General features: G+C 38.6%; 1 protein-coding gene across 3 annotated transcripts; it reads left to right on the top strand.

Moving 5' to 3' along the window:
- The first annotated feature begins 1,560 nt into the window (after window positions 1–1,560).
- LOC130460024 (uncharacterized) lies at window positions 1,561–16,220 on the top strand. Of its 3 annotated transcripts, none has more exons than XM_056827675.1 (15): window positions 1,561–3,623; window positions 8,006–8,089; window positions 9,491–9,797; window positions 9,892–10,122; window positions 10,229–10,528; window positions 10,653–11,075; window positions 11,178–11,453; window positions 11,553–11,765; window positions 11,852–12,198; window positions 12,285–12,488; window positions 12,581–12,688; window positions 12,766–12,847; window positions 12,931–13,032; window positions 13,138–13,282; window positions 15,827–16,220. In XM_056827675.1, exons 1-14 carry the CDS (start codon window positions 3,355–3,357, stop codon window positions 13,234–13,236), a joined length of 3,045 nt encoding a protein of 1,014 aa, XP_056683653.1. In that variant the 5' UTR covers window positions 1,561–3,354; the 3' UTR covers window positions 13,237–13,282; window positions 15,827–16,220. The 3 variants fall into 3 exon arrangements, with proteins under 3 accessions (XP_056683653.1, XP_056683654.1, XP_056683655.1); XM_056827677.1 differs by lacking the exon at window positions 8,006–8,089 and having other exon boundaries at window positions 1,564–2,040; window positions 3,436–3,623; window positions 15,827–16,217; XM_056827676.1 differs by lacking the exon at window positions 8,006–8,089 and having other exon boundaries at window positions 1,562–3,623.
- Window positions 16,221–16,471: the final 251 nt, after the last annotated feature.

The raw sequence follows: 16,471 nt of genomic DNA, 5'->3' as shown, positions 1-16,471 counted from the left end.
CTGGGCCTGGCCTTGCGCTGGGCCTGGCGTGGCTGTTTGTGCGGCGCGCTTGGCTTGCTGGGCGATGGCCTGGCTTCGTGCTGGGCCTCGTCCGGCAGGCCTCGTCCGATGCTTATTCGTACGATGCGCTTCCGATTAAATTTTCCGATTCCGGAATTCATTTCCGATACGAACAATATTTAATATTTCCGATTCCGGAATTAATTTCCGTTTCGAACAAATATTTAATATTTCCGTTTCCGGAATTATTTTCCGATTCCGGTAATATTTCCGATTCTGACAATATTTCCGTTTCCGGCAATATTTCCGATTCTGGCAATATTTCCATTTCCAATAATATTTTCCGATACGTACCATGTTTCCGTTTCCGGCAACATCTACGACTTGGATAATATTTATATTTCCGATACGATCCATATTTCCGTTTCCGGCAATATCATCGTTTCCGGAGTATTCATTTCTTGCCTGTGACGATCTCAGCTCCCACTGAAACCAAGATCCGTCGATTCCGAATATTCATAGATGGAGTATTTAATGCCATTAAATACTTGATCCGTTTACGTACTATTTGTGTGACCCTACGGGTTCAGTCAAGAGTAAGCTGTGGATTAATATCATTAATTCCACTTGAACTGAAGCGGCCTCTAGCTAGGCATTCAGCTCACTTGATCTCACTGAATTATTAACTTGTTAATTAATACTGAACCGCATTTATTAGACTTAACATAGAATGCATACTTGGACCAAGGGCATTATTTCCTTCACACTTGATCTCACTGAATTATTAACTTGTTAATTAATACTGAACCGCATTTATTAGACTTAACATAGAATGCATACTTGGACCAAGGGCATTATTTCCTTCAGTCTCCCACTTGTCCTTAGGGACAAGTGTGCATTTCCTAATTCCTTTGTCGCTCGATGCTTGCTCTTGAACATAAGGTAAGAGTCGTCATCCTTATTATGTCCAGAGGTGTTCCTCGGTTTCAGAGTTCAACTGATCAAATAAACAGATAATCATAGCCTATGATTCATCCGAGCACGGCCATGCATTTCACAGTTTCTAGCTCTCCGAGTGGTCTTGTACAACTTTTAAGCATCTCATCCCGATTTATGGGAGGACAATCCCAATCTTGCGATCTTGAGATTAGACTTCGTTTGATAGGTGATTACTTGAGCGTTGCCTTTATAGCCTCCTTTTACGGTGCGACGGTTGGTCAACGTCAAAGCAACCAGTTCACAAACAAGTAATCTCAAATCACTCAGGTATTGAGGATTTAGTGTCTAATAATTTAATGAAATTTACTTATGACAGATTTTCATCTCTTACAGTAAAGTTTCATAGGTCTTGTCCGATACTAGTCTTCCCAAAGTAAGTATCTATGCAAATGATTATGACATTGCCATGTCCACATAGTTCAAGAAACAGAACTACTAGTCATCTTGCATTCTAATCGTCTAACGTTTTCTATGCGTCCAATTTTATAGAAAACTCCGACTAGGGACCATTTTCACACTAGTGGAAAAAACCCCTGTTGTAGCCCCCTTGTTGAGGGGGGCATACATAAGCGCGCCTCAATAGCTACTTAGTCAACGCGGGTCAAATATTTTACTATTCTGTTGAGGCGGGCTTTTTTGGTGTTCGCTTCTACAGAAGCTGTTGAAGGGGGCTTTCCTTGCCCGCCTCAATAGATAGAAGCTGTTGAAGGGGGCTTTTAATTGCCCGCCTCAATAGGGTCTCTCTGTTGAAGGGGGCTTTTAATTGCCCGCCTCAATAGGCTACATTAAATTTTAAAAAAATAAAACCACCGCCAAACAGATCGATAAGCTTCTCTTCTCTTCACATCTCGTCGTCGTACTTCACATCTAGCTCTTCCAACGCATACCTATCCTCACCGCGCGACTCCACCACCACCATAACCACCACCACCACCTTCCTCACCGCGCGGCTCCACCACCACCATCTGAAGGAGAGTTTCCCCACCGTCGTCTTCCCTATCTCGGTTGACTCTGTTTCACACAGTGCCGCAATATATCAAGGTTAGGTTATAATTGATTCTTGTTTTGCTTGGTCTTAAAATTCAGTTTCTCTTCAATTAGTTGAGCATAATGAGTTGATTATGCAGAGAATTTAGGCTAATGTTTCAATATTGGATGAATTTACAAATTAGGGTTTGATATTTGTGGTTTTTCTAGTTCAGTTACAAAATAGATGTTAGGTTAAATTTTTCTAGTTCAGTTACAAAATAGAAGTTAGTGATATGGGTTTTGTGTCTAAATGATGAAGGTCTCTTTTATGGTGATGGTTTATGTAAGCTATGTGAGTAGCTCGATCCAAAGTATGCAGATGAAATGAAGTGTTTGAACTTTTAAGTGGAGCGAATCGATATGAATCTGTTGAAAATATGTCTGCATAAAATATACTCATGTGTTCATTGTAATATTGATAGTTTATTAATGATGTAAACTAATCGTTGATATTGGATTGTAGCTTTATAGGCTCTAAAATTACCATAGCTTGATGTATTCACTATAGTATATTGTGATGTTTTTTGTACACGCTTATCTACAATATTCTGATGTATGACAGTGGAGACTGTTGTTGCTGCTGCTTTGATTTTCAAGTTCTTTTAGTTCCATTTTTATTATGCTACAATATTGCTCTTGCTATTGTTGAGTTCCTATTCTGGGGTTTTGTGAGATCGGAAACTGTCCATAGACAGCTGCCTGTGGGGCTTTGACAGGTTCAACAAGGACTAAAATAGGTGCAACAATAAACTTTGTCACCTTCTACTTGGTTGCATTGCCTGTACTAGTTGTTATGGCATTTTCGGTCAAGGTTGGATTTATCGGTCTGTGGTTTGGGCTCGCAGCAGCTCAACCAGCTGGTGTACCTGATGCAACCAGCTGGTGTACCTGATATAGCCTGCTACAGTATCTGATAATAACGCAGATTGTAAACACTTCTTTATTGCAAGTATTATGTTAACGGTGTGAAAAAAACTAGTCTGCCCCCCTAGAGATTTTTTTAGTCTTTTTTTGTTTCTTGGTTAAAAATTTAATCAAGCCAGGTCGTCGAGCACCTGTCAAAATTTGAAAATGTATGCACAGTCCGCAGCAAACCTCCGTGCCTCTTCCTTTGCCGAGGACCAGTCTCATATTAACTAGTTCTACTTACAAGGCTTTTGACTATGGCTGAGTATGAGTAGTGCCAGGTGCTTGTAGCTTAACTCTTGCATAGTTGCATGCATAGGGGCTCATTCAGTTATCCATCCTGTTGCATGGAAACAAACTGTGGTTTGATATTTAACTTAAGAAAGGACTTTAATAACCAAATTAGGAGATTCTATAGCTATGTTATTTTATGTGGAGCTTTTTCCTTTCTGTTACTTTTCAACTAAATCTAATAGCATTTGCTTACTTCTAATTTTCAAGGGAGATGAAGCATCATTGCAAAAAGCGCTGCATTTGGTGTACAACCTCAATCAGGACTGTGTAGATGTTCTGTTTTATGCTTCTTGGTGCCAGTTCTCGAGGAACTTCAGACCAAGCTATTCAACCCTGTCTTCCTTATATCCATCTATTCCTCATTTTGCAATAGAAGAATCAGCCATCAGACCAAGGTTTGGACTTAAAACCAAATCTTAGTTTTTTTTAACTCACCAGTTCTACGCACTGATCTGCACAGCTCAGATCAGAACTGTGCAGATCAATGCACAGAACTGATCAGAACTGACCAGTTCTGTGCACTGATCTGCACAGTTCTGATCTGAGCTGTGCAGATCAATGCACAGAACTGATCAGAACTGACCAGTTTTGTGCACTGATCTGCACAGTTCTGATCTGAGCTGTGCAGATCAGTGCACAGAACTGATCAGAACTGACCAGTTCTGTGCACTGATCTGCACAGTTCTGATCTGAGCTGTGCAGATCAGTGCACAGAACTGATCAGAACTGACCAGTTCTGTGCACTGATCTGCACAGTTCTGATCTGAGCTGTGCAGATCAGTGCACATAACTGCACAGTTCTGATCAGTTTTGTCCACTGATCTGCACAGTTCTGATCTGGGCAGTGCAGATCAGTGCACAGAACAGAACTGATCAGTGCACTGAGAAGCTAAAACAGTACTTCATGCATGTAAATTACACCTTCAAACATGTAAATTACACCATACTGTAAGCAAAGTATCAAATTGTAAACAAAGTCATCTTCAAAACGGTTTTTATGTACTTATCCATCATCAACCACCAGAAAGCAAACATCAGAAACTAAGCTAGTATAGTTCGTGTGTCAAAATTAAGATTGCATCATTAGAGAACAAAGATCTTATGCCAAGCTAGTATAGTTCTTGTGTCAAAATTAAGAATTTGTGGCTTGATTTATCTAATTCTGTGTAAAACCTTGTGTTATTAGAAATGAGTCGTCGTTGGATGTACGGTGACCATACTACGGTGGAATACTTGAGTGGGGTTCAGGAGTTCCTTAGATGTGCTTTAGCACACCAACGGAATACGAAAGCCGCAAAGATCTATTGTCCTTGCCGTGATTGTAACAATGTAAGGCGGTTAGCTGATATTGATGAAATTGAGGATCATTTATTTCGTCGTGGGTTTAAGCAAGATTACCATGTCTGGTTTTGGCATGGTGAGAAAATACTTGATCGTCCAAGTTCTAGTGTGAATGAATTTGATGTTCTGGCAGAGAGTGATGAGAGTGATGAGAGTGATTCTGATATTTCTGAGAATAATGAGATGGATGATGATGAGCAAGAAGATAATGAAATAAATGAAATGATGGATGCGGTGAAAGATCACTTGAATGAACGACCTCACATACTCGAGCAGGTATTAAAGGCTGCTGAGACGCCTTTGTACCCTGGGTGTACAAAATTCAAATTGTTAGAATGTGTGGCATCACTTTCCAACTTGAAAGCGGAGAGTGGTTGGACCGAAGAAAGTTTCACGAAATTATTGAAACGACTAGGTCTTTGGTTTCCCGATGGCAATGACATTCCCACCTCTGCCTATTATGCCAACAAATTGACGAATCCCTTAGGCTTAGAGGCCGTCAAGATAGATGCTTGCCCAAATGATTGTATTCTTTACAGAAAAGAGTATGAAAATTTGGATAAGTGTCCAACGTGTTCTATGTCGCGTTACAAGCGTAAAGGGGCCAATTCAGCTAAGAGGGGACCGCCCGCCAAGGTATTGTGGTATCTTCCGATCATACCTAGGTTTGAGCGCTTGTTCTCCGTAAAGAAGAATGCTAAGTATCTGAGGTGGCATGCGGAAGGGAGGAAGAAAGATGAATTCCTTAGACATCCGGCTGATTCTCCTCAATGGAGAACTATTGATAAGAAGTATCCTGAATTTGGCAAGGAGGTTAGAAATCTGAGACTTGCTCTATGTACAGATGGGATGAATCCATACGGCTCTCTGAGTAGTCAGCATAGCACTTGGCCGGTTCTTCTTGCAATTTACAATCTTCCTCCATGGTTGTGTATGAAACGCAAGTATATCATGTTGTCACTCCTCATCTCAGGGCCTAAGCAGCCAGGACATGATATAGATGTGTATCTCGCTCCACTCATAGATGATTTGAAATTGTTGTGGAATGAAGGTGTTCCAATGTTCGATGCTCACACCAACTCAAACTTTACATTGCGGGCAATGGTTTTCTGTACCATAAATGATTTTTCGGCCTATGGAAACTTGTCTGGGTACAAAACCAAAGGAGAACAAGCATGCCCTATATGTGAAGAGGACATGAAGCCCACACGGTTGGATCATTTCAAGAAAAATATCTACCCAGATTTCAGGAAGCACCTTAGTCGATATCATCCTTATCGTAAGAAGAAGAAGGAATTCAATGGGTTCACCGAGGAAGGAGTAGCTCGTACACCTTTGACAGGATCACAAGTTTATGAACGTATCAAAAATGTTGAAACCAAATACGGTAAGTGCTTCAAGTCCAAGTCTAAAAAGGGTGTTTTATGGAAGAAAGTGTCTCCATTATGGGATCTTCCCTACTGGAAAGATTTGTCGGTTAGGCATTGTCTCGATGTAATGCACATTGAGAAAAATGTGTGCGATGCTATCATCGGGACTTTGCTAAACATACCAGGAAAGACCAAGGACAATGAGAATGTGCGGAAAGATATGAAAAAGAAGAATATTCGACCAGATTTGTGGCCTGTTAAAAAAAAGGATGGTACAAAGACCTTTCTGCCTCCAGCGTGTTACACAATGTCGAGAAAGGAGAAGAAGAAGTTTTGTGAGTGCTTACATGGCATTAAGGTTCCCTCGGGATATTCGTCGAATGTTAAGCGCCTAGTGTCTCTCTCGGACCTTAGGTTGATTGGTATGAAGTCTCATGATTGTCATGCACTGATTAATGTATTTTTGCCAATTGCACTTCGTGGGATATTGCCGAAACACGTGAGACATGTTATAACAAAACTTTGTTTGTTTTTCAATTCCATATGTGCTAAGGTGATTGATCCGGAGACTTTGGATGCTTTGCACAATGATGTTGTTGAAACTCTATGTCGATTTGAAATGTATTTTCCGCCTTCTTTCTTTGATATAATGGTGCATTTGATTGTCCATTTAGTTCGCGAAGTCAAGTTATGTGGTCCGGTGTTCTTAAGATGGATGTATCCTTTTGAGAGATTTTTTAAGACTTTAAAGGACAAAGCAAGGAATCCGGCTAATCCAGAGGGTAGTATCATTCGGGGAGTCCTTAAAGAAGAGATTTCTGGATATCTAGCTGAGTTTTTGTCAAGCCTTGAACCAATAGGACTTCCAAAATCTCGACATGTTGGTAGGCTCGCAGGGGAGGGAGTAATTGGTAAAAATGTGATATCTCCTCCATCGGAGAGGAAGAAGAAGGCACATCTTTGTGTGTTGCAGCATCTTACAGAGGTTCATCCTTATTTAGAAAAGCATCTGCTTGAATTGCAACATTGTAATCCTAAGTTGAAGGAAAGAGCGTTGATGCGGGAACATAATCGCACATTTATTGAATGGTTTAAGAAGGAAGTTGGAAAGAAACAAGACCATGATGTTTCTGATACGATCAAGTGGTTATCTCGAGGTCCTCGACTATGTGTTCGATCTTTTGAAGGATATGATATCAATGGGTTCACATTCTACACTAGAAGGCAAGATGAAAAGAGTGTAGTGCAAAATAGTGGAGTAAAGGTTGTTGCATCATCTAGGGTCTATGCAAGCGCTAAGGATAAAAGGCCGGTTGATTCAACACAATCATATTATGGTGTTATCGAAGAAATATGGGAGCTTGATTATACCTATTTTGTGATCCCTGTTTTTCGGTGTCAGTGGGCTAACAACCAAAATGGTGTGAAGCGAGATGAAATTTTCCCGGGTTTAACCTTGGTGAATTTTGATCGACTAAGTGACAGTGACGAGCCATTCATTCTAGCATCACTAGCTAAGCAAGTTTTTTATGTGGTTGACAATATTGATCCTAGATGGCGTGTTGTTGCCCAAGGAAAAAGACATATTTTGGGTATTGATGATGTTGTAGATGAAGATGAGTATGATGAGTATGATGACACACCTCCGTTACCAATGGTTGTTCAACCATTGCCAGAAGAAGAGGATGCAAATAATACTAATCATATGCGTACAGATCATACGGAAGGAATATGGGTTACGAATCGTAATTGAAACATACATGTGTAAGTTCGGGCTTCACTTCTGATGCATTGTTGAAGTTTTTGACTTTGTTCTTTCTATTCATATCTGAAAGCCTGTGCGCCTTGGAATTTTTGTTATCTTGACTACTTAAATTTGAATAGTGAAGGATACTTGTGGATAATAATTCATATTTTTTTTCTAAAAATTCAACCCCAATCAATTGCCACTTGTATTGTGAAGAGGAATTGCAGTAAGAGTCTCCTACTTTATCCCTCCTATTTAAGTTACTGAGAGTCTGATACTTCTAATAACTTGACTAACTTTATCTGGTTTTTTCACACAGGTGTAAACTTGGTGAATGTCGTATCCTCTTATGTGAGCCAGGTTCCAAGCACAGGTTGCAGAAATTGCAGTTGAATTTTCCTAGGTTAGTTTTCAGTACATTTTGTCTAATAATATCAATTACCTGTTCTTGTTTGCATGGCTTTGTGATTGGTAACTTAGTTTCTGATGTTTGCTTTCTGGTGGTTGATGATGGATAAGTACATAAAAACCGTTTTGAAGATGACTTTGTTTACAATTTGATACTTTGCTTACAGTATGGTGTAATTTACATGTTTGAAGGTGAAGATTTGAACTCCAGAATCATCAAATTAGACCAGGAATCAAATTTGACATATATTGCATTTTATCAATCCACGAGAACTGCAAGTAGCACAAGGAATATGCACTGATCAGAACTGTGCAGTTATGTGCACTGATCTGCACAGCTCAGATCAGAACTGTGCAGATCAGTGCACAGAACTGTGCAGTTCTGTGCACTGATCTGCACAGCTCAGATCAGAACTGTGCAGATCAGTGCACAGAACTGGTCAGTTCTGATCAGTTCTGTGCACTGATCTGCACAGCTCAGATCAGAACTGTGCAGATCAGTGCACAGAACTGGTCAGTTCTGATCAGTTATGTGCACTGATCTGCACAGCTCAGATCAGAACTGTGCAGATCAGTGCACAGAACTGGTCAGTTCTGATCAGTTCTGTGCATTGATCTGCACAGTTCAGATCAGAACTGTGCAGATCAGTGCACAGAACTGGTCAGTTCTGATCAGTTCTATGCATTGATCTGCACAGTTCTGATCTGAGCTGTGCAGATCAGTGCGTAGAACTGGTGAGTTATGATTTTTTTTTTGGGTTGTTTTTTTAGGTGAGGTTTGATTTGGGATTGTTTTGCATGTTAGGTGTAATACCATAAGGCCATTATTTTAGGTATAGCTTTGTAAATGGCCAATTGTAGCATTTTGCCCAGAACTGTGCAGTTATGTGCACTGATCTGCACAGCTCAGATCAGAACTGTGCAGATCAGTGCACAGAACTGGTCAGTTCTGATCAGTTCTGTGCACTGATCTGCACAGCTCAGATCAGAACTGTGCAGATCAGTGCACAGAACTGGTCAGTTCTGATCAGTTCTGTGCATTGATCTGCACAGCTCAGATCAGAACTGTGCAGATCAGTGCACAAAACTGGTCAGGTTCTGATCAGTTCTGTGCACTGATCTGCACAGCTCAGATCAGAACTGTGCAGATCAGTGCACAGAACTGGTCAGTTCTGATCAGTTCTGTGCATTGATCTCGTAGAACTGGTGAGTTATGATTTTTTTTTGGGTTGTTTTTTTAGGTGAGGTTTGATTTGGGATTGTTTTGCATGTTAGGTGTAATACCATAAGGCCATTATTTTAGGTATAGCTTTGTAAATGGCCAATTGTAGCATTTTGCTCTCTTTTCTAAGTATTGCTCCCTTTACTAAGTATTGCTCTCTTTTCTTTGTTGCAGGACCGTAGCTACCATGGATGATCATCGTGATAATGAAATACAGGGAATTGATGGAGCTAGTCATCCTACGGGGGAATCACAAGGTACCAACACTAGTAAAAAGACCAAATTCCGTGGTCCGTCAAAAGGAGTTCAAGCCAAAAAGCCTATGCATCTTCAGTATAATCAATATGGAATCCCCGATGGAGAATGGTCAGGAGAATACGGGAAGCAAGTTGGGTCTTGTGCTGCTAGAATTAACATTAATGTGAAAGAATATTCAACGTTAGATGAACACACAAAGAAGGGGTTTTGGGAGGAGACCAAGGTAAACATTGAATAAAAACTTGATTTGTATTCTCCTAGATTATCTATTTGTGTAGCATACGTTTCTAACAATCTCTTATCCATAAAATTAACAGCTTCTGTTCCACATTATTGATGATCCGGCTAAAAGGAGAGAAAAATATTTTCATATGTGTGTGGCGAAACGCTTTGGAGCTTTCAAGTCCAGGTTAACGCGGCGTTGGATAACTAAGAAAGAAAAAATGCCGAAACATCAGACAAATGACATGCCTTGGGACATCTACCATCAAATCACAGAGGATGATTGGAAAACATTTGTGATAGAACGAAACAAGCCGGAGATGTTGGTAATAATGAATTTACTTTGCTAGATATTTTTTTATATAATTATATGATTAGTTTGTTGTTGCCATCTTTAAATGTTCGACATGTTCTTTATGTGTTTTTTGACAGGTTCGTAGAGAAAAAGCAAGTAAAAGTGCATTACAAAACAAGCACCCACATCGCACAGGCCAAAAGGGTTATGTTAGAAAGAGACCAGAGTGGATAAATGATGGGCGACTACCGCCAGAGGCAGCTTTAACCCTCTCAAGTGGCTCCTCCTCAGTGACCTCATCACTCACCACAGCGCCAGATAGATTTAAGAAGTTTAGATCAGTAGAATGGATCTTGGCTCATCAAGTTAAAAACAAAGAGGGAAAGTGGGAAGTTGACCCGAATGATAAAGAAGCCGTAAATATTGCTAAGATGGCTGTAAGTGCATATGAAATTTTACGTTCTATATCCTTTTCTTTCCTAATTCCTAGTTCTATTGCTAAGATTGCTTCTCCTTTCCATCATGTATACCATCTAATTTTTACTTTCCTAATTCTTATAGTTGGAGTACATAGAAGAAGAGGGAAAAGGAAATATTTCATTCACCCAGGGAGAAGATGCCCTCACCAAGGCTATGGGAAAAAAGGATCACCGTGGGCGTGTCAAGGCAACAGGTGGAGTTAATGTCGGTTACAAAGTTGCTTTCGGTCCAATAGACCGAAGTAGTAGATGTGGCCATATTGAACCATCACCGGAGGCTATCGAATCAATCAGAGCTTCGGTGAGAAGGGAGTTTGAAGATCAATTAGAGAGAAAGGTGGCGGAGGCCCTCCAAAACCAACTAGCCACATTGAAAGCAACCGGTCAACTACACACCCTCTCTACCCCCGCACTTGATTCTGCTCTTGTAAGTGATGAGTTTGATGTTAACCGTGCACTCGTAACCTGTTGTCCGAGTTCATCGCAGCAACCACGCGAGCTGAAGGTATATATTCTCTATAGTGCATACACTCAAAACACCCCTAGCTAGGTTTTTAATATTGTACTTTGTAGTGATTTCTGAAATTTTGTAAATTTATTTGTGAAGGCCATAACTCCATGTCGTCTTGCCCTTGAGGATAAAGTTTTGGGTAACAAAGTGATAGTGGCAGATGGTATGGCGTACCCATTGGATGGTTCGTTGCACCAACACTTTAGATCGATGAAGCCTAGTCATTATAAGGTCCAAGTTGATTGTATTTACGACGGACATGATGATGACACTCTTCCGGTACCTACTGGAGATGGATTCAATAACTTAGGCAGGGCTCTTGCTAGTTTTGTGCAATGGCCAATTCACTTGGTGATTTTCGAAGAAGACGAGGTATAACTTTTTTATTATTAATTGTCATTCATTGCGTTATGCATCTGTTTAGAATTAGATTCAGAGCCTTGAACTCCTTTGGTTTCTACCTCTGTTTAGGAGTACTCTACTCCACGCCCAACAAAGAAGTCCAGGAGTCAGATTTTTGAAGAGGTGGTTGGTAGCTCCAAAGAGAAGAAAAACGAATTAATTGTCAAAGAGAAGACAACAGAATTAGTTGTCAAAGATAAGACAACAGAATTAATTGTCAAAGAGAAGGCAACACTTGATTTAGGGTCCAAAGAGAAGACAACACTGAAGTTAACGGCCAAGGTAAACCATATGCTTCCCACTCCCCTGTGCTTCAACACTGAAATCAAAACTGAACTTTTCATGCTAGCTTAACATTATTGTTACAGGGAAATTCATGCTCAAATAAGTTGGAGTCGAAATCGAAGTCGAAGAACTCTAAGACGGCCAAAGAGATGGTAGGTAGTTGTGATCGTAAAACTGAAGAATCAGCCGCCAAAAGTAAGAAGCAAAATTTGGCAGACGACACAATTCAAGGTCTTGGCCCATCATGCAATTATTTGAAGTTTATCATCAATACGGCGCCCGGTGATGTATATAAAAATACTTCAATCCCATTGCCCGCTTCGGTTTGGCATTATGACGAAGATCGACAAACTTATGTAAATGAGGTTGACGTTGAAGAGTTCCTTAGAGGGGCGTGCCTCAACATTTCAGTGATCCAAGTCTATATGATGTAAACTTTTCCATCGATATTTTTGTTTTTGGTTTTGTCAACTATAATAGTTTTTGAAATTTTTGCATTATACATTTACTTTGTAGGTGTTTATTCCACGAACACACCTTTGCATTTGACAACTCTCAGATTGGGTTTGTTTGTCCCGAGGCAATGTCAAGCTCTAGAATCAAGGCCAACCCTCAGGCTGCATCAATGTATTTGAAAGTAGTTTTCAATGCTGAAATTGAAAAGGAGAAGAAGGGTGATCCTAACATTACCAAGTGGTTTTTGATCCCATACCATCAAGAGTAAGTGTTAGAGATTGATCGATATTTGGTAAATAGCTATGTTATTGTTATTTTCATGCATAAGGTTGCAATAACATTTATATATAATGCAGAAATCATTGGATTTTGTACGTGTTAGACCTACGTAGAGGTTGTGCGTATATTTTCGACTCTGCGATAGGTTCCAACCGAGAAAATAGTGCATGGGGAATCTTGTGTTTGTAAGTTACTTTCAATTCTTTTTAAGTTATTTCTTTTCGTGCCGAATCAGATTCATGAAGTTTTACTCAACTTCCAGGGCATACCAAGTGTACAAGTTTAATGATGGGATTTGTCCGAATAGAGCGACTATGCAGGGGTTGAAAGGCTTCCATGTAAAGGTATATCATGCTTACTAATTAGCTTTACTTTTTTTTTTGGGTAACTACTTGGATATATAATTTATGATTTATCTCCAAATCAGTGTGCTCAACAAGTCGGCGCCCACGAGTGTGGCTATTACGTTATGAAGTTCATGCATGAAATAGTCACGTTACACCATAACACTGATGAGCGGTTAGACAATGTTCGTTCTTTTACCATATGTTAGTTGAACTACTAATACTAGTACTTTTACGTAGTAGAATTCTTAATTTACAAGTAGCATTACTTATCATGTTACTTATTTCAGGCTTACACTCCAAGAAATGTGCCTTATACCGATGAGGAAATAGATGTGGTTCGTGAGCAATGGGCTAAGTTTTTTACAACCGAGTATTTATTTACTTAGGTTGTTTAGACACAAAGATGGAAGCGTTTATATCTTCATGGATTTGGTAAAGTTCTTTAATTTTTCCATAATTACAAGTCTGCTGGATTTGCTAATTTATTGCTTTGAATACTAATCTGCTGGTCTTGCTGCTGTTGCATGTGAATTCTGATCTGGTGGTCTTTAGAATTTCACTTCCATCTGTGTGTTTCTCCTCTGTTTGCTTCTGTTTAGAGCTAAAATGACATTTCCGCTCCCAACTTTGAACTAAAAAACCTAAGGACTCATTTGATTCTTATTACATGTCTAATATGCATAGTTTTAACTTTCTAAAACTCATTCGAATCTATTTATGCACATTTAAGGCTCATTAGGTCGTTATAGGTCATGTTTAGAGCTAAAATGACATTTCCGCTCCCAACTTTGAACTAAAGAACCTAAGGACTCATTTGATTCTTATTACATGACTAATATACATAGTTTTAACTTTCTAAAACTCATTCGAATCTATTTATGCACATTTAAGGCTCATTAGGTCGTTATAGGTCATGTTTAGAGCTAAAATGACATTTCCGCTCCCAACTTTGAACTAAAGAACCTAAGGACTCATTTGATTCTTATTACATGACTAATATACATAGTTTTAACTTTCTAAAACTCATTCGAATCTATTTATGCACATTTAAGGCTCATTAGGTCGTTATAGGTCATGTTTAGACCTAAAATGACATTTCCGCTCCCAACTTTGAACTAAAAAACCTAAGGACTCATTTGATTCTTATTACATGATTAATATGCATAGTTTTAACTTTCTAAAACTCATTCGAATCTATTTATGCACATTTAAGGCTCATTAGGTCGTTATAGGTCATGTTTAGAGCTAAAATGACATTTCCGCTCCCAACTTTGAACTAAAAAACCTAAGGACTCATTTGATTCTTATTACATGATTAATATGCATAGTTTTAACTTTCTAAAACTCATTCGAATCTATTTATGCACATTTAAGGCTCATTAGGTCGTTATAGGTCATGTTTAGAGCTAAAATGACATTTCCGCTCCCAACTTTGAACTAAAAAACCTAAGGACTCATTTGATTCTTATTACATGATTAATATGCATAGTTTTAACTTTCTAAGACTCATTCGAATCTATTTATGCACATTTAAGGATCATTAGGTCGTTATAGGTCATGTTTAGAGTTAAAATGACATTTCCGCTCCCAACTTTGAACTAAAGAACCTAAGGACTCATTTGATTCTTATTACATGACTAATATACATAGTTTTAACTTTCTAAAACTCATTCGAATCTATTTATGCACATTTAAGGCTCATTAGGTCGTTATAGGTCATGTTTAGAGCTAAAATGACATTTCCGCTCCCAACTTTGAACTAAAGAACCTAAGGACTCATTTGATTCTTATTACATGTCTAATATGCATAGTTAAAACTTTCTAAAACTCATTCGAATCTATTTATGCACATTTAAGGCTCATTAGGTCGTTATAGGTCATGTTTAGAGCTAAAATGACATTTCCGCTCCCAACTTTGAACTAAAGAACCTAAGGACTCATTTGATTCTTATTACATGATTAATATGCATAGTTTTAACTTTCTAAAACTCATTCGAATCTATTTATGCAAATTTAAGGCTCATTAGGTCGTTATAGGTCATGTTTAGAGCTAAAATGACATTTCCGCTCCCAACTTTGAACTAAAAAACCTAAGGACTCATTTGATTCTTATTACATGTCTAATATGCATAGTTAAAACTTTCTAAAACTCATTCGAATCTATTTATGCACATTTAAGGCTCATTAGGTCGTTATAGGTCATGTTTAGAGCTAAAATGACATTTCCGCTCCCAACTTTGAACTAAAGAACCTAAGGACTCATTTGATTCTTATTACATGACTAATATACATAGTTTTAACTTTCTAAAACTCATTCGAATCTATTTATGCACATTTAAGGCTCATTAGGTCGTTATAGGTCATGTTTAGAGCTAAAATGACATTTCCGCTCCCAACTTTGAACTAAAGAACCTAAGGACTCATTTGATTCTTATTACATGACTAATATACATAGTTTTAACTTTCTAAAACTCATTCGAATCTATTTATGCACATTTAAGGCTCATTAGGTCGTTATAGGTCATGTTTAGAGCTAAAATGACATTTCCGCTCCCAACTTTGAACTAAAAAACCTAAGGACTCATTTGATTCTTATTACATGACTAATATACATAGTTTTAATTTTCTAAAACTCATTCGAATCTATTTATGCACATTTAAGGCTCATTAGGTCGTTATAGGTCATGTTTAGAGCTAAAATGACATTTCCGCTCCCAACTTTGAACTAAAGAACCTAAGGACTCATTTGATTCTTATTACATTACTAATATACATAGCTTTAACTTTCTAAAACTCATTCTAATCTACGTATGCACATTTAAGGCTCATTGGGTCGTTATAGGTCAACAACGTACTTAATTATCTCTATAGTCTGCAACTATATCTTTTAATTTTATGCTTCAATGGAATGTAAAGACAATATCGTGAGTGTAAACTTTGGTACTCATATATATTTTCCTTCCATGCAACTTGCAGGCTAGGGATCGAGTCGATTGGAAGAAAGTCAACACGACCTTACTTAAGGTTTGTAATGCATGATCTAAAGGGACCTAAGTGGCTGGATTAGAGACATTTGTTAGATTAGCTCTCTAGCCTTTTGTCTTTAGTTGTTAATATTAGTTGTAATTTGTTAGACTAGCTAGGTGTTTAAAAATTGTAAACATACGTACTATATATACGCTTTGCTCTGTTGGGTTAATATAAATGAAGTTAATGTAATGATTTATTTATCAAAGATAAGCAGATTCATACCTTTGCTATTTTGGTGTTGATTGGGTACAGGTTTCAATACTCAATGGAGTATATATCTAGTTGTGGTTATTGCCGCCTATTTTATATTTTAAAAGAATTTGGAAAAAAAAAAATTAATGTTGTTGAAGGGGGCTTTTAATGTACGCCTCAACAACATATGAACTTTTGGCGCAAAAATAAGGACCTGTTGAGGGGGGCATTTAAGAAGTGAGCCTCAACAGAGGAGGCTGTTGAGGCGGGCTTCTTAAATGCCCCCCTCAACAGGTCCTTATTTTCGCGCTTTCTGTAGAGGTTTTTGAGGCGGGCTTTTGAAAGCCCCCCACAACAGATCACCTGTTGAGGCGAACAAAGCCCGCCTCAACAGATCAC

Source organism: Spinacia oleracea, chromosome 4 (genome assembly GCF_020520425.1).
Source record: "Spinacia oleracea cultivar Varoflay chromosome 4, BTI_SOV_V1, whole genome shotgun sequence".
Classification (NCBI taxonomy): domain Eukaryota; kingdom Viridiplantae; phylum Streptophyta; class Magnoliopsida; order Caryophyllales; family Amaranthaceae; genus Spinacia; species Spinacia oleracea.
This window is presented reverse-complemented; position numbering and strand designations above follow the sequence as displayed.

Coding starts and splice junctions, on each gene's coding strand:
- LOC130460024 (XM_056827675.1), top strand. CDS start 3,355: ATGTTATTTTATGTGGAGCTTTTTCCTTTCTGTTACTTTTCAACTAAA. Junction 9,798..9,891: donor GGTTTTGGGAGGAGACCAAG/GTAAACATTGAA, acceptor TAAAATTAACAG/CTTCTGTTCCACATTATTGA. Junction 10,123..10,228: donor GAAACAAGCCGGAGATGTTG/GTAATAATGAAT, acceptor GTTTTTTGACAG/GTTCGTAGAGAAAAAGCAAG.